General features: G+C 40.9%; 1 protein-coding gene across 2 annotated transcripts in view; it reads right to left on the reverse strand.

Moving 5' to 3' along the window:
* The window catches only part of FAM49B (family with sequence similarity 49 member B), a 77,729-nt gene that overhangs the window by 15,232 nt on the left and 39,548 nt on the right, over positions 1 to 22,949 (reverse strand). For both annotated transcript variants that reach the window (XM_026646521.1, XM_026646512.2), the window contains 3 exons: positions 10,980 to 11,101; positions 7,573 to 7,678; positions 2,513 to 2,649 (listed from right to left, as the gene is read on the reverse strand). In XM_026646521.1, coding sequence (XP_026502306.1) covers positions 2,513 to 2,649; positions 7,573 to 7,678; positions 10,980 to 11,101 — 365 coding nt within the window. The remainder of the gene's footprint in view (positions 1 to 2,512; positions 2,650 to 7,572; positions 7,679 to 10,979; positions 11,102 to 22,949) is intronic.

A 22,949-nucleotide genomic window follows, 5' to 3' on the forward strand; every position in this document is an offset into this window, starting at 1 on the left:
TCAACGGGACTGCTGAGCTCCATGTCAGGCCAGGGATGGTTGAGAAGGAACTGAGGAGTCCAGGTCGCGCGCATGCTATATGACTCGCCAACGGCGCGCAAGGCAGACACCGCGCAAGCGTGACCTGTGCTGGCACTGCTGCAAAACTCTCCGAGAAAAGGAGCAGGGATGCACCATCGTCTGGAGTGGAGCACCCATAGGGAGATCTCTTGAAGAAGAACCACTGCTTTAGAAGTACATAGAGTACATAAGATTTCCTGCTTTGATCTACAGAAATTTTCAGAATAAAAACTATGTGAGAGAAGAGTGGATGTTCTGATCTGCTCCAGTTTGCCAGCCTTATTGCCATAGGATTAGACCACTATGTCTAGACCATTGCTACTTGGTTTCTGGGAAACTACAGGTACATGGAAAATCAGATAGATAGGATAAGAATGTATGTGTGTATGTATGTATCTATCTATCTATATTACCAGAGGTAGCAACTTTCTCTTGATGAAGAGGTATGTCAGACTAAAATGGGGACACACGGAACCCCAGAAATGTAGGGCTGGAAGAGACCTCAAGAGGCCATCTAGTCCATCCCCTTGCACTGAGGAAGGATTAAGTATACCTGTACATGGTTGATATTAGTCTTGAGCAACTGGAATAATACATGTCTTTAGGACTTGTCTGCATTACGGATTTTTGCACTTGCAAAGGAATATTCAAGTAAATACTCTGTGCAGATGCACTACACCTGGGTGACTTACTCCAGGAGGTAAGTCACACACTGGCATGCACCTCACTTTACAATGAAGCGGCACATGTACACTGTCGGGTTTGCATTGGTGTAGAAACAATGGTACAAAAATCCCTAATGCTGACAAGCCCATAGTTTGGAAAATATCCCCAGTGCACAATTACTTGTGGACAAAAATAAACTTGGTTCCAGGAGTATTTTTTGTAAAGCCAAAATTTAAATTGGTATTTGGGGGCTACTGATTCCACATGAAGATAAGAAAACAAATATTTTTTATTATTTGTATATAGGGACCCCAAGAGAGATCAGGCTCCATTGTTCTAGGCACAGTACAGAGTTAGCAGGTCTTCACTAGACACGCTAAATCAACCCCTGATGCATCGATCGTCAGAGCATCGATCCTGCGGTAGTGTAGACACAGTGTTACAGACTGTACTTGCCTGAAGAATTTACAGAATTATTGATGGGTCTTGACATTTCCATTATGTTCAGACTTCATTATCAGGATCTAACACATTATCATTAATATTTATGCCAAGTAAAAATTCTGTTTTCGTGTTCAATGTCAGCAGGAAGTTTGAAAATATTCAAAACAGAAAAATGAAAGGGATTACATTTCGAATAGGTTTTGTCTCCCAATTTTTTTAAAGTCTATTTTCAAAAATTAAACCTGGAAATGGATCGGGCAAAAATAGTTCTTGTTCTTTTTCAATCAAAAACAAAAATATACAGAATTTCAAAAATGTTTACATGCTTACATGCAGTAATTTTTAATTTAAAGGCAAACAGTTTGAGATTTAAGCACAATGAAAGTACTCTCTCTGTAAAGAAATCACAGAACAGATATATATGGAGGAAGTTCGCTTCATGCAAACTGACAAGAGCCAGGGAAACCCAAAGACCATCCATTTCAGTCATAAGTTTCCTAGCTTTTATTAATTGCTTTCTTCTCTTTTAATGTTCGTTAAATATTTCTTCCACGTACTTAATTATATTAACTATTTTCAGGAACATGGGGCCAGATTTGAGGCATGCAGCTACTTTGTACCACACTGACAGTGTAACCTGAATCTACAATCAGTTTAATCAGCCCAAGGGGATTTCACCTGTGTATGGGTGAACTTCAAATGGCAGAGAGCCAATTTATGGGGCTCTTATTCTTTTGACCACTCTTGACATTGCAGGGAAAGAGGCATGGTCAGATGAAAAACAGCATTGATGACAAGGTCATGTGCTATACTAATCCTCGGCTGCATTTTCAGTACCCTCTAGCCGTTGCAGCCTGATGTTAAAGTAGCCATAAGGGGACCTAGCCTGCATACAGCTGCAGCAGGACCAGGGGAGTGAAAAAAGTGAGCTTTAAACTTTCTTTGCCCTCTCCTCGCCCCTGACATTCGACCTGTGCAATTCAACCACATTCCAGAATCTGGCCCATAAGTGTTGACAATTATATACACAACTTCTATTGCACTAATGAAGCAATTCTCAATTTTTCCATTATACTTGATGAATGCTAGCATTCAATGAAAGAATTAACTTTTCATGATCTAGATAGAGTATCTGAGGATTTTAAGTATTAAGAAGCATCACAGAGGGACTGAAGCAAACATCATTCTTTTTACAGACAGGGATATCAAAAGTGATTAAGAGAATTGCCCAATGTCACACAGAGTCTGTGGCAGTGTCTGGAATGAAACCCAGCTTTCTTCAAACCTCAGTCCTGGGCTCCTTTTAGTGGAACTGCCCATTTAAAAATGCATGGAAATTTACCTTGAGCTCATCAAATCGGAGTGTGAAATGAAGAATTTCTGCAAACTGCTTAGCAAGAGCCTGCTCTCGCTCCAGGTGCTGAGTTGGTGAATATGGAGTGCTTGTCAGGGCTCCCAATAGACCTCGCAATCCTGCCTCTAAATGAAGAAAGAAAATCAAAACATGTGAAAGGGTATCTGCTTCTACTATATATTAGTAGTTGACTTAAAGTGCTAAAATGTATGGTAATTCCATGATCTAAAGTGATTTTAAGATCAAATATGTTATAATTGGTTGTCATGGGGCATTTATACTGGAGATTACCCATGAATTGCTATTGATACATATCTGACTGGATTCTACAGTAAACTAATTTTTCAAGTTGTTACATGACTACATCCAATTTTTGTTTGAAATTGACTCTACATTGGTAATGTCAGTCAATATTGCTATATGAAAAGCTATTCAATGTTAAGGAACAGAAATTAACAGTGACGACAAAATTTCCCTATCTTCAAAGGCCATATCAAAAAATTGGAAATGCAGCTAGTAGTTAAAGAGGCCAAGCAGTAATCTCTTAAAATTTGGCAGGTTACATTTTATTTAAACAAACAAACAAAACAAAACACCACAACTGTGTCATGAAATTATCTACTTAATTAAAAGATGCATTTCTAAGTATCTTTCAATCCACTAACCCAGAATGGAGAACTCTTCTGTCGGTTGAATATCTAATGAAGAAACTTTTAAACCTTAGCAGTAACAAGTGAGAAGCTAAGTTAATAAGTGGTCAGTTTCCTATGTTCTTTAGACATGTTTATGTAGACCTTCAAATGTTTTTGCTCTACAATTTTTTTCGGGGGTGGGGGGAGGTAGGACTGTGAGATGAGATTGCCTGAAGAAAGCAGAGTTTACCTTATTCATGAAATATGATCCTGCACTTAGCACTAATTTGCTAGTAATTGTGGAAGTGATATATACTGTTCAATAGACAGAGCCACCACAAATAGTTCTGAAAGTTCTATGGCTGATGCAGTTCCAGCTAAACATACAAGGGACACTTTGATATATTGGATAATTACCATTTCTTAATACTGTAGTTCAAAGGGACATTCTGAAATCTTCTCTCTCTCACCAACAAAAGTTGGTCCAATAAAAATATTACCCTCTTGTGTCTCTAAGGCCTGTAAAACTAAGTTAAGATTTCACTTTTTAATGGATTATATTTTTTCATTGTCAGGTGCAAGAAGATGCTACATTTTCTTGGAAACCACAAGAGGTTTCCAATGACTGTATGCTAACATACAAGGAAAGTTCATGGAAACATATTCCTGCAAGAAGTACAGTATGGTGAGGATGACATATTTTATCCTTCTTTTCAGTGGTGTAACTGGTTTGCCTCTACAACAGTGGGCAACGATGCATGTTTTAAAGTAAGTGAAGCACCTCCTAGAGGACAATCAAATACAATTTGATCTGTGTATCCCCTCTAAATTTTCTTACTCAAAATCTAAAGTTGAGTGAAGTGATGGTTCCATGTGCAGCACAGAAATCTGAAGTAAGTGGAATCTCTCTCAATGGGATTTTGATGGGAAGTGCTATGGCACATTCCATATAGTGTCTTGGACCTGTTTGGTGTTATGAGTTACTTTTGAACTTAGCATAGTATCTCTGATCATGATCTTGAAACAGAGAGATATTGGTAGGAAAGTGCATAGTAGCTGATCAAGCCATGTTTGTACACAGAACATATGGCTTTTGCCTTGCTTCTGTAGAAGCACATTATGAATGGGCATTAAATTGTAATTCAGTGATGTACTCTCAAGTATACCAATTTACTCACTATCTGATATTCTTCCCTGGCAGATGTGTCACTCTCCCTGGGAGAAATGCTGACCGCTGTGGTACAGAGTATTCTTAGATCTCTCTCTCCTTCAAGGTCATGTAACGAGTCTCCACTTATTGAAGAAGGAGAATGGACTTTGTGAAGGCCTCTGGTTCTACCTTATTTGGCTGGGCAATTGTCATCACATCATACGCTACAAGATGTTTGTGCAACATGCTCTTTAATAGTTTTTATTGTCAGTCAGAATGTTGTGAGTTCTAGTGTTTATGCTCATCTTTTTCTCCTGGTATGATCAAATGCCCTGCGCTGAATGCTGTCTGAGATGGACTCCTCTGTGCAAATAAGGCTTGCAGGTAGTTCCTATGCGGGAGACAGTGGTGTTACATCCCTGACCATCCCGGTTAATAGCCATCAATGGATCTATCCTCCATGAATTTATCTAGTTCTTTTTTGAAGCTTGTTATAGTTGTGGCCTTCACAACATCCCCTGGCAAAGATTCTACAGGTGAACTGTGCATTGTGTGAAGAAGTACTTCCTTTTGTTTTAAACCTGCTGCCTATTAATGTCATTGGTGACTCCTAGTTCTTGCATTATGTGAAGGACTAAATAACATTTCCCGATTTACTTTTTCCACACTAGTTAAGATTTTATAGATCTCTATCATATCCCCACTTAGTCATCTCTTTTTCAAGCTGACAAGTGCCAGTCTTTTTAATCTCTCCTCTCATGGAAGTTGTTCCATACCCTTAATAATTTTTGTTGCCCTTCTTTGTATCTTTATCAATTCCAATACATCTTTTTTGAGATAGGATGACCAGATCTGCATGCAGTATTCAAGATGTGAGTGTACCATGGATTTATATAGAGGCAATATGATATTTTGTCTTATTATCTAACTGTAATGAAGCAGTGTGGCCTCCCTCCGAGCAAGAGGGGGAGGAAGCACCCTCTGTTCCCAAGTGGGCAGAGCCAGTTCTGACTCACCTCTCCCACTGGAAGGGGGTAACAGGAAGTATAAAGGGTGGGGCCTCCAGCTCAACTGGTGCGGAGACATTGAGGGAGGCAGACAGATCCTGTTCTTTCTTGGCCACTGACACTGCTGCCGAGCCCACTGGGGAACTTGCATCCGCCACGGACCTGCCAGGACTGCTGCTGGCCACCTACCCAGAAGAGATGGAGGACGCGCCGCTGATCTAGGTACACCCCGAGGGGAGAGGAGGAAGAGGCCCAGGGACAGCCGACAACCTCCGTTGCCTGAGGCATGGTCGGTGTGTTGTGGCATGATCTGCCTGAGGCATGGTCGGTGTGTTGTGGCTGGATTTCCCGCTGACCCAGCGGTGGACCACTCCACCATTGATAGGACTGTGGGTCGGAGTCCAATGCAGTAGGGAGCACCCGGACCCCGCCTGCCATCCCACTCCTGGGGTGGCAGCCTCCCCACACCAAGTCCAGTGGCCTGTGTTCATTGGTCGCACACCGGAGGTAGGACGCCCAACTACTGGATTTGCTCTGGCTCTGCAACTAGAGGCCAGAGCTAATTAGCTACTGGCTTTGATCTGGCTCTGCATTAAGAGCCCTGAGCTGATCGACTATTGGGTTGCTCTGTCTCTGCTTCAAGGACTCAGAGCTAAGTGACTGCTGGGTTTGCGCTGGTTCCTGCCAAAGGGACCCCACCTGCTTAAGAAGTCCAGGGGTTATAGACTGTTGGCTATTTAGCCCCCCGTCTAAGGCCTCAGGCATTCACACTCCTGGGAGAACCTGTTTCTGCCTATGGGCCAGAACTGATTGCCTATCTGGGGGTTTGGCCCCGTTAGGCCAGTCAGGACATTAACACCTAACTTGCTAATTACCCTAAGAGTAAGCAGAGATCCCGATGGCGTAGTGAGGCAGTGTGCCCTCCCTCTGACCCAGAGGGGGAGGGACGACCACCCCTGACTACACTAACCCTTTTCCTAATGATTCCTAACATTGTTAGCTTTTTTGACTGCCACTGCACATTATGCGGATGTTTCCAGAGAACTATCCATAATGACTCCAAGATCTCTTTCTTGAGTGGTAACAGCTAATTTAGATCCCATCATTTTGTATGTATAGTTGAGATTATGTTTTCCAATGTGCATTACTTTGAATTTATCAACATTCAATTTCATCTGCCATTTTGTTGCCCAGTCACCCAGTTTTGTGAGATGCCGTTGTAACTCTTTGTAGTCTGTTTTGGACTTAACTTTCTTGAGTAATTTTGTATTGTATGCAAATGTTGCCATCTCACTGTTCATCCCTTTTTCCAGATCACTTATGAATATGTTGAACAGCAAAGGACCCAGTATTGACACCTGGGGATATCACTATTTACCTCTCTCCACTGTGAAAACTGACTATTTATTCCTACCCTTTGTTTCCTATCTTTTAAACAGTTACTGATTCATGAGAGGATTTTTCCTCTTATCCCATGACAGCTTACTCTGCTTAAGAGCCTTTGGTGAGGGACCTTGTCAAAGGTTTTCTGGAAGTGTAAGTACACTATATCCACTGGATCACCCTTGTCCATGTTTGTTGACCTCCTCAAAGAATTCCAATATACTGGTAAGGCATGATTTCCCTTCACAAAAGCTACGTTGACTCTTCCCCAACAAATCACATTCACCTATGTGTCTGATAATTCTGTTCTTTACTATAGTTTCAACCAGTCTGCCTGGTACTGAAGTTAGTCTTACCAGCTTGTAATTGCCAGGACTGCCTTGGGAGCCATTTTAAAAAACTGGTGTCACTTTAGTTATCCTCCAGTCAACTGATACAGAAGTTGATTTAAATAATAGGTTATATACCACAATTAGTAGTTCTGCAATTTTATATTTGAGTTCCTTCAGAACTCTTGGGTGAATACTATCTGGTCCTGATGACTTATTACTGTTTATCAATTTGTTCCAAAACCTCCAAAAAGACATTTCAATCTGGGACAGTTCCTCAGATTTGTCACCTAAAAAGAATGGCATAGGTGTGGGAATCTCTCTCACATTTGCAGTGAAGACTGATGCAAAGAAATCATTGAGTTTCTCCGCAATGGCCTTATTGTCTTTGACTGCTCCTTTAGCACCTCAATTGTCCAATGGCCCCACTGATTGTTTAGCAGGCTTCCTTCTTCTGATGTACTTAAAAAAATTTTTGCTGTTACTTTTTGAGCCTTTGGCTAGTATGAAGGATATCAATTCATTAGTTTACCACCTTTCAACTTACCTAGCCTTTGAGAAAATTCATAGAATTTCTTTAGCTTGCCTACTAGTGGAACGACTGCACCCCATGCCTTCTCCTGCAATTTTTCGTCAGTGGGATGCTGTATTGCCTTGAAAATTGAACACATGGATAAAGAAAAAAAAAAGTCACACCTCGCTTAACAACAGGAATCAAGACTAGGAAAGTTTTCTTTCATTCAAAATATGTATTAAAAGAGGTTGATCAGAGGTACTGATGGAAAACAAAAGAAGGGAGCATTATTCTTTAGATTGTGGGAAGAGAACAGTTTCTCCCGACATTATGGTTGCAACCAGTGTCCTATTATGAGTCAGATTTTCATTGAAAATTATAAACTGGTGTCTTTCATCACGTACTGTACCTGTTCTGCACATTCTTTACACATACACAATGTGAAAATAATTAAGCACATTTTATTAACATAATACTTTATAGGATGTAAACACTATTATACAATTACTTATATGTAGATGATTTTTAAGTTGCCTAAAATACAAAAAAAATAAACAATTTACACAGTACAATCTACTTGTTCAAAATAACTGCTTTAACGGGATACTCCAAGGGAATGAGTTTAGCCTAGTTTAATGATCATGGCTAGTACACAGAGTTAGTTTCAGCTACAGCAATCAGTATCAGGTAATGGGGAGGGAGAACCAACCACCTTTAGCTCATGGAATTTTTATACAACCAAGTCAATATTGGCAGAATATGACACCAGGGAAAAGTGACTAGACATCTCAGGTAGTTGAGATTTTTTCGTGTTCTGACAGTAGCGCTGTGTCAGAACATTTGATATATAAACATACTATATTAATTGCAGTTAGCTTTGCAGTATTTTGTAACATTTTATAGGAAAACATCTGTTCAAAAAATTAACTGTATAACTGAGTTCTAGAATAGCAAGTTATTCAACGTCAATCAAGAACTACATTTGCTTGTATTTGGAATTTTGCTTAAAAGAGGAACACTATTCAAATATTATCTGACCCTATTTGTACTTTTCAGATCATATAATGAGAAATTCAGATATGTTATTTCATGCAGAATTTTAGTATAAACAGTATATTTAATTCTATAAAATTATTTAGAAACATTTTACTGCAGTAAATATTAAAGTTTAGAGTAATTTCCTTTCTCTCCAAAACTAACAGGAAGCATAATGCATGCAAACAATCTTATTGATTTTTTTCTTCCTTACTGTAAGGTATTTGGGGAATTTAATTTTCTTTTAAAATGTTTCCTAGTCTTAACCTTCCCTTCCCAGTCAACTTAGATGAGAAGTGTACATATATCACATATATCTTACAGGAAGGATACTGAAATTTTGAAAATACACACTCTTGGAAAGAGTTGCTGTGTAAGATACCAACAGGCAGGAAGTTTAGAAATTCTAATTTTCCGGCATAATATTTGTGAACTGATACACTTTTATTTTCATGTCTAATTTATACTGGTTACTACATTGTTTTACTTCTTGTTCACTGTTTTCTTACAAGTCTTGCTGCAAACCTTGTGTTTCAGTCATTACTTTTGAACTAATTCTTATTATTTGTAAAAAATGTTAGCTGATTTCTAACAGTGTGGAGGTATAAGGTGGGAGTTTTTGTATTAACACTCCATTTCTCTCTCCTTCCCTGGTTCTCATCATTGTGGACATACTCAGATTACTCAGTGGTGTCCCAATACAGTAACTCCTCACTTAAAGTCGTCCCGGTTAACACTGTTTCATTGTTATGTTGCTGATCTATTAGAGAACATGCTCATTTAAAGGTGTGCAGTGCTCCCTTCTAACGTTGTTTGGCAGCCGCCTGCTTTGTCCACTGCTTGCAGAAAGAGCAGCCGGTTGGAGCTGGCTGGTGGGGGCTTGGAACCAGGGTGGACCGGCAGCCCCCTATCAGCTCCCCTAAGTTCCCTGTGCAGCAGCCGCCCAGGAGGCTATCAATTGCCGGGCAGTTCAGCTGTCTCTCCCCCCACAGGGTACAAATATTTGATAATGGGCTCTTCAATCTAGCAGAGAAAGGTATAACACGATCCAATGGCTGGAAGTTGAAACTAGACAAATTTAGACTGGAAATAAGGGATAACTGGAATGGCATAACTTTTTAACAGTGAGTAATTAACCATTGGAACAATTTATCAAGGGTTGTGGTAGATTCTCCATCACTGAGAATTTTTAAATCAAGATTGGATATTTTGCTAAAAGATCTGCTCTAGGAATTATTTTTGGGAAAGTTCTATGGCCAGTACTACACAGGAGGTCAGACTAAATGATCACAATGGTCCCTTCTGACCTTGGAATCTATGAACATTGAGGTTGTGCTCAGCTTTGCATTAAGAGCTGTTCAGGTCTGCAAAGTTTGACTTTTTTCTAGTCTATTTTTCTTTTAAATAAGTTGGACTTAAGAGCAGACGAGAGAAGTACCGTGTGGTGCCTTTTTAAACTCCACTGATGGTGATGTGTATATAAAATTAGTTAACAGGTCTAGGCAATTTCCACAGACCTTTAGTTACTTGCAGTAGGATTACCTCTGCAGAAAAGTTGTCATATTGGCTTGACTGAGGACAACAATAGGACTTCATATACTTTTGGGGCATGGTGCATTGAGCTGAGAACTATGAATTCTCTCGGAATGTGAGGACTGCCAGCTCCACCGTTTTATTGGAAGCAAGGAACAACTGGAACAAGCTATTAGAGAGGGAAACCACTACCCCAAATCTGATTCTAGTTCAGATAGGACTATTAAAATGTATTATGGGGGCATTTCTTGTCTCTCAAGAGTTGCACAGCAATTTTTCTCAGCAAGCAAAAAGATGGCTCCAGACCTGCAAACTCACCTATGAATCTGAAAGGCAAGTTATGTTCTTTCTGGCTCATGCATTATTATAAGTAATAAAGATTCTGCAATTTCATCTTAGTTAACAACCCTTACATGTGTGGTCAGACAAAATCGTCTATAGTCTCCAACAGCTGTGTTAGCTTGCAGTGGTAAACAAGAAATAAAAAAGTTGTTTTAGTCAGTCAAGTCAGCAAATGTTAATGAATACACACAGAAAGCAGATCTCTGTCTCAGGTTAGTGACCCAAGATCCAGTAGCAAGAATCCTGTTAAGATAAAAGCTTTTGAGGGAACATCTTTTTATTACTCAACTATGTGCATTTAATATAAAAGTTATTGAAGACAAATATGGTAGCCAGTGATTTTTTTAAAATCACATTTTAAAGTAGAACCATACTTCAAAGTAGTAATATTTTCATTTCAGATTATTAATACAATAGTTCCTGCCAGAGAAGCTGAAAATCAGCTCTTATCTATCTGTTCCGGGTTATGTACACCAATAACACTCTATAGAATTGTGTGTATGATCACAAAATATCTAACAATGCTTTACCTCTCGTATTTCGTGGCCAGCTCCTCTGTATGACTGTAAGTCTTCCAGGATTCCTTCTGCATCCTTTAGCACTACATTCACCTGATTATAAATTTCCTTTTCAGATTCTGTAGGCTGGGCATCTAAACAGTAGGAGAGCATATTAAATAATTTAACTGCGTGAGTTTTTAAGAAGTCCACCATGATCTATAGGACAAAGTTCCTAATGAATTCTTGTATAACTATTATTCCATTTACTGCATAAAGCTACCACGATATCTCTGAGAAACTTTACAAAGATAACTACAGTCATGTATATTCGCCCATCATTCTTTGGATTTGGAACCTTTCGTGTATGAGGTATACAGGCAGCAGGGATATTAAAACCTTCCAGAGTACCACACATTATGAACCATGGTTAGTTACTATTTTAAGGGTTTTTTATTAAAATTTACAAGTTTTAATATGTTTTTATTTATCAAACCATACTATGATTTATTTTCACCTTTAGGATGCAGTAGGAACTCAGCGGAAGAGCCATAGGTGAGTTATGGAAAGACACACTGATTAAGGATATACTAAAAGTGTTATAAAACAAGGTAGTCTTATCTACTTTCATTTTAAAAAAATTGCACGCTTTTATATATTTTAAGTTTTTGGGAGCAGGAACTGTATTTTTGTGCACATTCTCAGTTCTAAATATATATTAAAATATAAATGCCGATTAAGGGCCAGTAATCTAATTGGTCATGAGAAGATCCATTGTAATTGTCTCAAAGATGCAACAAATTGTTAAAGCTACCTGTGCAGACTCTCCTGTATACTGTCTATAATTGGGATATACTGTTATCCCATATAATAGGATAATTAAATCTCTTTCTTTCAGATATAAGACACTCTCCATCTCTGGGTATCATTTAAGTAATGCTATATTTGCCTAATAAACACAAAAATAATTCATAAAAACAATGTATGTTTTAAGAAATGTCATAACATTTTTGTGGTCTAACAAGTTTTTTTTTGTTTTTTGTTTAAAATATTTAAAATTTTAAACAAAAATTTCCTAATCCAAACATTTTATTTCATAAATTATTTATCTGAGGTGAGATCAGATTGTGAGAAACAAAGTTATAAAAGAATACAATTTTGGATCCTTTTATATCCCTAGCTGGTAATTATGGTGTCAGAAAGAAAAGCTATTCAGACCAATGAAACTGGTCATTACTTCTGAACTCTGCAACTTTAACACTGACACTATTTCTTAGCTAGCTACACTGGCAAAATGAGTTAGGAAATAAACTTTCAAAGGTAAATTAATCTAAAATTTTCAAAGTACAAAATCCAGGTAATTATACTGACCAAATAAAAATTATTTTTCTAGGAAGGATTATCTGCAAACAATTGATCACTAATGCTTATATTTCATGCTTTAGGTGCAGCTAGGACTGTAAAAGTTTAATGTAACTAATCAATACCACATTAAAGGTAAATTAGTGTAAAGGATCTTCTCTCCATGATACAAATGTATAACTCCCATGAAAGTTGATGGAAGTTGCGCACACCCATCAACTGGAGCGCACATCCGTTAATTTTACACATTGTGGAAAACAGTCCTAATGCATGGGTCATGATGGAACAAAAAGGTTACACACACATTGTCTTTCTGGTTTTGGTATATTCAGTTTTGTTAAACCACAAAAATAGGACATCTATGTTAAGTGTATAAAGATGGGGCATTGTTAGCAAGTGCACCTAAGTAGACCTTGCAACAGTTTATTAATACTTAACATTTCAATATTAAGAAGTGTCTGAACACAAGGAAGCTTGCTGCTCCCTTTCTAAAAGGAAAAAATAGCACCACATTGATTAGGCCTTGACTACAGAAATAACTGGCCAACATTTTTGAGACTGTCATAGAAAAGTCAGATTTATAATTTTGAAAGCTGCTGAAGACTGCTGTAAGAAATGAAGATAAAAATGGGGGGAAATAGCAGACAGGTAAGCAGCAGTTTACTATTAACAGTTCATGTACAAACATGAAATGCTATAGTACATGAAATACTATAGGACAGTACAGTCTAATATAAAGCTCTGTAGCATTCCAGAGTATTTGCATTGTTAAATAATTCAATCAAGACTTGCCACTTTGGTTCTCTTATACTGAATACATCTCCTGTAACCTTAAAGCTTTTCCATTACTCTTCCTTGCTTCACCCTCCTTATAAAGGGTGCTCCTTCTAGACACTGACAGAGTAGTAGAAGGATTTGTGAAGATACTAGCCAATGTCAGAAATTCTACACAGAATGGATATGCTGAATTGATGCATTAGGGTAGATTATGCTCTTCATTTCTGAAGTCATCTGAGGTGACACCACCTAGATATTCATCTCTGGGGATTGGAAGTAGGGCTGTTTCAGTTAAGGGTCTCTGGCTATGGAGCTCATTCCCTCAGGATGGTTAGGGCAGTGAATGAGGAGAGGGAAGGATATTTATGCCGCAGTTCATTTTAAAGACAATCATTTAATGACTGGTTGAATTTATCTATGTCATGCACCCAGAACAGGATGAGGGGTTGATACAATTATTCACTCTAAAGCAAAGCTGAAAGAGCTCCCACTCTTGCTTATATAACAAGATCAGGATTCTACATTTCCCTTATCAGAGGGGTAGCCGTGTTAGTCTGAATCTATAAAAAGCAACAGAGGGTCCTGTGGCACCTTTATGACAAACAGAAGTATATTCTGTTAGTCTTAGAGGTGCCACAGGACCCTCTGTTGCTTTTTACATTTCCCTTGTAACACCTGATGACAGCAAAAACATCCAAAGCTCTCTGAAATGTTTAAATGGTTGAGGTTGTCAATTGTTTCTGGGGGAAATTACAACCTTAGATCTTTCAGGTAAACAGGTTAACTTCACCTTATACTTGCTGTTACCAATGCAGTCCTGGGATGCATAAACAGGGGAAACTTGAGTAGTAGAGAGATTATTTTACCTCTATATTTGGCACTGGTGTGACCACTGCTGGAATACTGTGCCCAGGTATGGTGCCCATACTTCAAGAAGGATGTTAATAAATTAGAGAGGACTCAGAGAAGAGCCATGAGAATGATTAAAGTATTAGAAAACATGCCGTATCGTGATAGACTCAAAGAGCTTAATCTATTTAGCTTAACTGAGAAAAGGTTAAAGAGTGACTCGATTACAGTCTACAAGTATTTACACAGGGAACAAATATTTGATAACGGGCTCTTCAATCTAGCAGAGAAAGGTATAACATGACCCAATGGCTGGAAGTTGAAACTACACAAATTCAGACTGGAAATAAGGTGTCAATTTTTAAAGATGAGAGTAGTTAACCATTGAAACATTTTACCAACGATTGTGGTGGATTCTCCATTACTCAGAATTTTAAAATAAATATTGGATGCTTTTCTAAAAGATATGCTCCAGAATTATTTTGGGGAAGTTCTATGGCCTGGGCTATACAAGAGGTCAGACTGGATGATCACAATGGTCACTTCTGGCCTTAAAAACTATGAATTTACGTTTCTAAATTAGAAGCTAGAAAAACTGGCCCATTTATTTCAAGCAACTGATGAGTTCTTTTAGAGCTAACCTTCAATGAATTTTAAAATATAATTGGTATGGGAATGCACTAGATTCAATATATATCTAGGAGTTCAGAAAAACTATACAGTATTGCATTGAAGTAATAAGAACTAGTAAGAATATGAGTGCTGTCACACAGGCTGAATAGTGGTTGAAGGACAGTACATAAGAGTATGACAGACAGTTTATCAAATACCGGGGATGTGGGTGCCCATTGTAGTGCCAGAAGTGAATCTAACTTAAGAGGGACAAGGATTATTTAGGATAGTTTCAACAATGAAATTGAGCAACAAATAATTTACGCTGCATATCAGTAAATATTTCCCTAATGTCAAGTTCTATTGCACTGTGAAATATTCTCCCCAGAAGTAGCAGCAAAGGAGCCAGGAAAGAGAGCTGTAAAAAAGGGAGGTTGAGTAGGAGTTCGTAGGGGAGAGAAAGAGAGAGAGATGAGGGGGAAGGGTTCCTACTCTTCTTGACAGGAGCTTAGAAAGGAAAGCTATGACTGCTACAGAGACAGCAGTGCTAGTGACCCAAAGAATGGAAGAAACAATTAAGATGAGTGGATGTGGAAGCCATGGGATTTACATTATTCTGGAGTGGGTATCTGGAAGCTGCTTTGCTTGTATAAAGTGCCACCTGAAGATCTGAGGTTTGGAGATGCAGCTAGAAACTATGGTTCAGTTTTGAAGGGGATTGGAGTGTATGATGGAGGGAAGGAGAGAGGAGGCTGAAGGGAAACCTCAAGACTTGGAGATGGATACTGGACCAGAGCACTGTGAGGTAGACTGCTGGATGAGGAAAGTGGCCAATGAAAGCATGCGACTATGAGAACAAGGCAGAGGAAAAGATTGGCTAGAGCAGTGGTCTCCAAAGTGGGGTGCGCGCAACCCAGGGGGTGCGCAAGAGGATTCTTGGGGGTGCGTGGCAGGAGGAGCGCTTTTTGGGGGGGGGGGCGCTTCGTCAATTCGGGCGGGAGTCCGAGCGGCTTTTTTTTTTTTTTTCGGCAAAAAGGGTGGAGCGGGTGCGGTAGGGGGTACGTGCTCAAAATTTTTTTTACTGATAGGGGTGCGCAATCACTAGAGAAGTAGAAACAGATATGAGGAATAGCTTACTGAGTTGGAAAATAAAATGGAGAGACAGGCAGTAACAAGATGAGAGAGCAAGGAAGAAGAGAAGAGCAGCTAATAAGAGGGAAAGACAATGGAGATAGCCAGAATTCAGAGTCCCAGAAAGAAAGAGGATGATGCACAAAAGACTGCAAGTGAGAAAAGAAGACAAGACGACTTGCCGCTAGAAAGAACAGAGAAGGGGGAAGGCTGGAGAATCGCACCCATACCAGAAAGGGGCAGGTCTACTAATTGGGGACTCCCTACTAAGAAGAGGAACAGACAGGCCTGTAACCAGAGCTGATCTCAAGAACAGAAGGATGTGTTGTCTGCCAGGAGCTAAGATACAGGACGTGGTCCTGAGGCTAAAGAAGATCCTAATGGAAGTGGGAAAGAATCCACTGATTGTCCTTTATGTCAGAACAAATGATATTGCTAGTCTTCCTTGATGCATCTCAGCAAAAATCTGTGCCAGGCTGGGGAAGACACTTAAAGAAATGGAGGCTCAGGTGATCTACAGTGGGATTCTACCTGTCCCTAGAAAAAGAGAGAGGTGAGACAAGATTATGGTTATCAACAAATGGCTTAGCCAATGGTGCTATAAGGAGGGCTTTGGGACATTCAACCACTGGGAGGCATTCACAGACAGAGAACTGTTCTTATGGGATGAACTCCACCTGAACAGGAAGGGAAATAACTTCTGGGATAGAGGTTGGGACAACTGATAAAAAAGCTTTCAACTAGGAATCTGGGGGAGACAGTTGGGAGATACTCATATTATCTCCACACGTGATGCTAATACTGAATGGTAGGAAAATTAAGTAAAAGATAGAGAAAGGAACAACAAAGGGTAGGAAAATAGGCAACAAGAGGAAACAGTGTCAATACGAATGAAAACAACAGTCAGGTAGGCTGTAGCTAGTTGGGCAAGGAATCTGGGTAAGGCCAAGCAGAAACAACTAAGATGTCTGTACACCAATGCAACGAACACAGGTAACAAAATGGAGGAATTTGAATTACTGGTGTAGGAAGTGAAACCAGATATTATAGGGAAAACAGAAACATGATGGGATAATAGTCATGACTGGAAAACAGGTATTGAAGGGTATGTGCTGTTCAAGAAAGACAGAAATAAAGGGAAAGGAGGTTGAGTAGCATTGTGTATTAATGACGAGGTAGACTGTAAAGGAATTAAAAGTGATGGAATGGAAAAAATGGAATTTGTTTGGGTCAAAATCAATCACTTTGGGAAAGAAAGGTAACAAAAGCTCCAGTAGAATAGTGCTTGGGGTCTGCTACAGACACCCCCAAGATCCAATTTGGATATGGATAGAGTCCTCTTTAATATTTTTAATGAAATAAATACTACTGGGAATTGTGTGATTATGGGAGACTTTAATTTCCCAGATATAGATTGGAGGACAAATGCTACTAGTAACGGTAGAAAACAGATATTCCTGGATGTGACAGCTGACAGATTTCTTCACCAAATAGTCATGAACCAACAAGTGGAGAAGCCATTTTTGATTTAGTATTGGTAAATATTGAGGAACTCTCAGAAAAAAATTTCCTGCTTTTCGTAACTGTTGTTCTTCGAGATGTCCTGCTCATGACCATTCCATTCTAGGTGTGCGCGTGCCCACGTGTGTGGGTGTCGGAGATTTTTTGCCTTAGTAGTATCCATAGGGTTGGCAGCGGCGCCCCCTTGAGTGCTGTGCTCATGCGCCGGTATATCAGGCGCCGCTGAACCTACGCCCTCTCAGTTCCTTCTGGCTGGTCAGCGCATAATGGGACGTAAACGTGTGGACAGACGACCACGTAGCCGCTCTACAGGTCTCCTGGATCAGCACCTGGGCGAAGAAGACTGCAGATGATGCTTGAGCTCTAGTCGAGTGTGCTTTAACTATTGCCAGTGGAGGCACACTCGCCAGCTCGTAGCAGTATCGGATGCAGGCTGTGATCCAGGACGAAATCCTTTGAGCAGAGACAGGGCGACCTTTCTTCCTGTCTGCCATGAACAGCTGCGTTGACTTACGGAACGACTGTGTCCTATCGATACAGATGGCCACTGCTCTCTGGACATCCAGGGCGTGTAACCTGCGCTTCTCTTCGGATTTATGGGGCTTCAGAAAGAAGACCGGTAAGAAAATGTCCTGGCCGGTATGAAACTGGGAAACTACCTTGGGCAGGAACATCAGGTGCAGTCTCAGCTGGACCTTATCGTTGTAGGACACCATATAGGGTGGTTCTGACTTAAGTGCTCTGATCTCAGACACTCTGTGGGCAGACATAACTGCCACCAGGAACGCAAACTTCCAGGAGAGAAGGAGAAGAGAGCAGCAAGCCAGAGGTTCGAAGGGAAGCTCCATGAGCCTCGACAGCATGAGATTCAAATCCCAAGGAGGGACAGGATCCTGGACATGAGGATAAAGATGCTCCAGACCTTTCAAGAACTGGGCCTTCATGTCATGAGCGAAGACCGACCTGCCTTGGAACGGATGGTGGAAAGCCAAAATAGCAGCTAGGTGGACGCTGACTGACGACAGGGACAAACCCTGAAGTTTGAGGTGCAGAAGATAGTCCGGAATCACCTGCAGCGAGGCCTGCGAGGCCCGGATGTGCTGATTCGAGGCTCAGCACATGAATCTTTTCCACTTAACCCAGTAGGTCGCTCTGGTGAAGGGCTTTATGCTACCCAACAAGAACTGTTGCACCCGGGTCGAGCGTTCCCGCTCTTCCACATTTAGCCAGGCAGCCGCCACGCTGTCAAGTGCAACACCTCCAGGTTCAGATGCAGGAGACTGCCGTGGTTCTTGGACAGTAGGTCCGGCTTGAGAGGGAGCCGCAGCAGCCAGGCTAACGAAAGGTCCAGCAGCATGCCGAACCAGTGCTGGCGAGGCCACTCGGGGGCTATCAGGATAACCCTCACCCTGTCCTGTTTGATCTTCCTGTCTGTGGGGTCAACGGCACTGGCTGGAAGGTGTACATCAGGGCTCCCGGCTACGGACGCAGGAAAGCATCTGACAGGGAACCCTTGTCCATCCCCTGGAGTGACCAGAACACATGGCATTTCCTGTTCTGGTGGGACATGAACAAGTCCACCTGGGCAGTTCCTCACTTTCCCCTTGCCCAATGATCCATGGCCCTTGTTGCCCAGTGCCAGGGAGCCATGCTTTTTGGTCTTCTTTTTGGACACCAGCAATGGGGAATGGTGCTAGGGGCGCACTGCACACCGAGGCCAAGGTACTTGGCGAGTCCTGGCAGGGCTGCATGGAGGCCGGATGCAGGACAGACTCCCTGAGAAGAGTCCGTAGCCGAATAGCCCACTCCTTTTGTGTGCGAGGCCAGAAGTTTTTACAAATTCAGCACTTATCTCTAACGTGTGATTCCCCTAAGCACTTGAGGCAGCTGCCATGGGGGTCATTTACAGGCATAGGTCTGTTGCAGTCCACGCAGGGCTTAAACCCAGGAGTCCGGGGCATGCCCCTCCTGGGGTGAAGTTCCTGCTGGGACCCTAACTGCTAACTACACTTAACTACTTAACACTAACTACTATAAACAAACTATTTATAAAGGCCCTAAGGCTCGAAGTCAGCAGACGAAAAACTGCTAGCCCTTGCAATGCAAGGAAAGGTGCTCCGACTAACCACCATGGGAGATAAAAAAGAACTGAGAGAGCATAGGGTCAGTGGCGCCTGATATACCGGCGCATAAGCGCGGCACTCAAGGGGGCGCCACTGCCGATCCTATGGATACTTCTAAGGCAAAAATCTCCGACAACCACGCACGTGGGAGCGTGCGCACCTAGAATGGAATCGACATGAGCAAGCACTTGAAGAAAAACTGCTTATAGAAGACAATCAAAAGCTATGTGCACACTACCACTTACTGTGGTATAACGTACGTCACTCAGGGGTGTGAATAAGCCACCTCTCTGAGCGACGTAAATTACACCGACCTAAGCGTCGGTGTGTACAGTGCTATGTTGGTTGGAGAGCTTCTCCTGCTGACATAGCTACTGCCACTCGCGGGGGCTGGAGTAATTAAGTCGACAGGAGACCTCTCTCCCATCAGTTTAGAGTGTCTGCACTAGCAGTGCTACAGCGGTGCAGCTGCACTGCTGTAAGCTCTGTAGTTTAGTCATAGCCTTAGTTCAAGTGATCAAAAGTTAATTCAGTTTAAATTAAACAGAAGGATAAACAAAAATAGGTCTTCAACTAGGGTCCTTGATTTCAAAAGGGCAAACTTTAAAAAAAATTAAGGGAATTAGGGAAGTGGACTGGACTGAACTGAAGACCTCAAGGATCTGACTGTGGAGAAGGCTTGAAATTACTTTAAATCAAAGTTGCAGAAGCTATCTGAAGACTGCATCCCAAGCAAGGGAAATAAATTGTAGGGAAAGGTTGCAGACCTAACTGGATGAACAAACACCTTAAATAGGTTATTAAGAGAAAGTCAGAAAGTCTACAAGGAATGGAAGAAGGGATGGATCAGCAAGAATCTCTTGGAGATCAGAAAGTGTAGGGAAAGTGAGAACTGCCAAAAGCCAAGCAGAGCTTGACCTTGTGTAGGAAATTAAAAGCAACAGTAAAAGGTTCTTTAGCAATACACACAAAAAGAAAACAAGGAAAGAAGGAGTGGGACCACTAAGCACTGAGGATGAGGTGGAGATTAAAAATAATGTAGACACAACCCAACACCTGAATGAATACGTTGCCTCCGTTTTTAATAAGAATAATGAGGTGCTTGAGGACAGTGGTAGGGTAACTAATGGGCATAAGGATATGGAAGTAGAAGTTACCACATCCTGTGTGGAAGCCGAACTCAAACAGCTTAATGGGACCAAATTGGGGGACCTGAATAAAGTCCATCCAAGAATATTAAAGGAACTGGCACATGAAATTGCAATCCCAACTGGAAAGATTTTTAATGAATCCAGGACCCCGGGGTCATACCTTCTGATTGGAGAATTGCAAATAAAAATACCTATATTTTAAAAAAGGAAAAGAACAGTTATCCAGGAAACTACAGGCCTCTTAATTTGACCTCCATTGTATGCAAAGTCTTAGAAGAAATTTTGAAAGAGAGAGTAGTTAAAGATCTAGAGATAAATGGTAACTGGGATAAAAAGAACGTGGTTTTACAAAAGGTAAATCATGCCAGACCAACCTGATTTTATTCTTTGAGAAGATAACCAATTTTCTAGACAAAGGAAATGCAGTAGATCTAATCGATCTGATTTTCAGTAAATCATTTGATACAGTTCCACATGGAAATTAGTTGATTTGGAGAAGATAGGGATTAATGTGAGAACTGGTTAAAGGGAAGACTACAACAGGTCATACTGAAAAGAGAACTGTCAGGCTGAAGGGAAATTACTAGTGGAGTTCCCTCAGGGATCCATCCTTGGACCAATCTTATTCATTAATGATCTTGGCACAAAAAGGGGAGTGTGCTAATGAAATCTGCGGATGATACAAAGTTGGGAGGGTCAGCCAATACAGAGGAGGACCGGAATATCATACAGGAAGATTTGGATGACCTGAAAAACTGGAGTAATAGAAATGGAATGAAATTTAGTAGTGCAAAGTGCAAGGTCATGCACTTATGGACTAACAACAAACTAGGGATGTATCAGTTGGAAGTGACAGGGAAGGGCAAAGACATAGGTTTATTGGTTGATTACAGGATGACTATGAACCACCAATGTGATGTGGCCATGGAAAAGGCTAATGAAATCATAGGATGTAGCAGATGAAGTATTTTTTGTAGAGATAGGAAAGTGTTATTACCATTATACAAGGCATGGGTGAGACCTCCTCTGAAATACCGCGTGCAATTCTGGTCTCCCATTTTTAAGAAGGATGAATTCAAAATGGAACAGGTGCAGAGAGAGGCTACTAAGATGACCAGAGGAATGGAGAACCTATTTTGCCAGAGGAGTCTTAAGGAGCTTGGCTTGTTTAGCCTAACAAAAGAAAGGCTGAGGGGAGTGATAAACACCAGAGAGGGAGAGGAGTTATTTAATTTAAGGGCCAATGGTGGCACAAGAACAAATGCATATAAACTGACTGTCAACGAGTTTAAGCTTGAAATTAGATGAAGTTTTGTAACCATCAGAGGAGTGATGCCCTGGAACAGTGGGGGCAAAAAACCTAACTGGTTTCAAGTTTGAGCTTAATCAGTTTATGGAAGGGATGGTAGGATGAGATTGCTCAACGGCATATGGCCCATCCACAACTGCTATTAGCAAATATCTCTAATGGTTGCAGATGGGACACTAGATAGGGAGGGCTCTGAGTCACCATAGCTCTTTTCCAGGTGTCTGGCTGGTGTGTCTCACCCATATGCTCAGGGTTTAACTGATCACCATATTTGAGGGTCGGAAAGGAATTTCCCCCCAGGTCATATTGGCAGAAAGCCTGGTGGGTGGGGGTTGCCTTCCTCTGCAGCATGGGCCATAGGTCACTTTCTGGCTTTAACTAGAGTAAATGGTGGATTCTCTGTAATGTCTTTACATCAAGATTTGAGGACTCTGGATTCTATTTGTTTTTCATCTTTACTTGTTGAGTACTAATCAATATTTGCTCTTTTGAAGCAATTACACCAACCAATAAGGTGCACTGTCATCACCCTCTACTGCCTTGTTCCAGCGGCTCCTGTATGTGCTTTCACAAATAACCACACCATACTGTCCCCACCATAGCTCTGCCCCTTACACTGGTGGTCTTATAATGTTGGTGCACGGTAGGGTGACCAGACAGCAAGTGTGAAAAATCATGACGAGGGTGGGAGGTAATAGGTGCCTATATAAGACAAAGCCCTAAATAGCGGGACTATTCCTATAAAATCGGGATATCTGGTCACCCTAGTGCACGGACATAAGTAGAAAACAAAAGGCCACTATTGGTTTTCAGATATTTAAGGAGTATTACAACAATGCTGAGTTTAAAACCACCAGTGTTGCAACACACTGACAATATCTAAAGGGAAAGCCAACAGCCCATCATACCAACTTCCTTGATATTCTCTCTTTGCATTCTCTGAAAGCCAGTGAGATTGCTATCAGTGAAATCTAGCACCAAACAAAATTAAGTCTGGAAGTCTCAGAGACTGGCGTACAAATCCATACTACGTCTTTCAGGTTCATCATGTATCCTTAGAAACCCTCATGGAGATTAACTTTGTGCTGTGTACTGCATTATCTGATAATATGGGTGTTAAACAACTAACCTTTTCAAGAGGTCATTGTGAAGTGTGTTTATAGGCCTG

The sequence above is a fragment of the Terrapene carolina genome, unplaced genomic scaffold (genome assembly GCF_002925995.2).
Source record: "Terrapene carolina triunguis isolate 2854851 unplaced genomic scaffold, T_m_triunguis-2.0 Scaffold58, whole genome shotgun sequence".
NCBI classification, from domain to species: domain Eukaryota; kingdom Metazoa; phylum Chordata; order Testudines; family Emydidae; genus Terrapene; species Terrapene triunguis.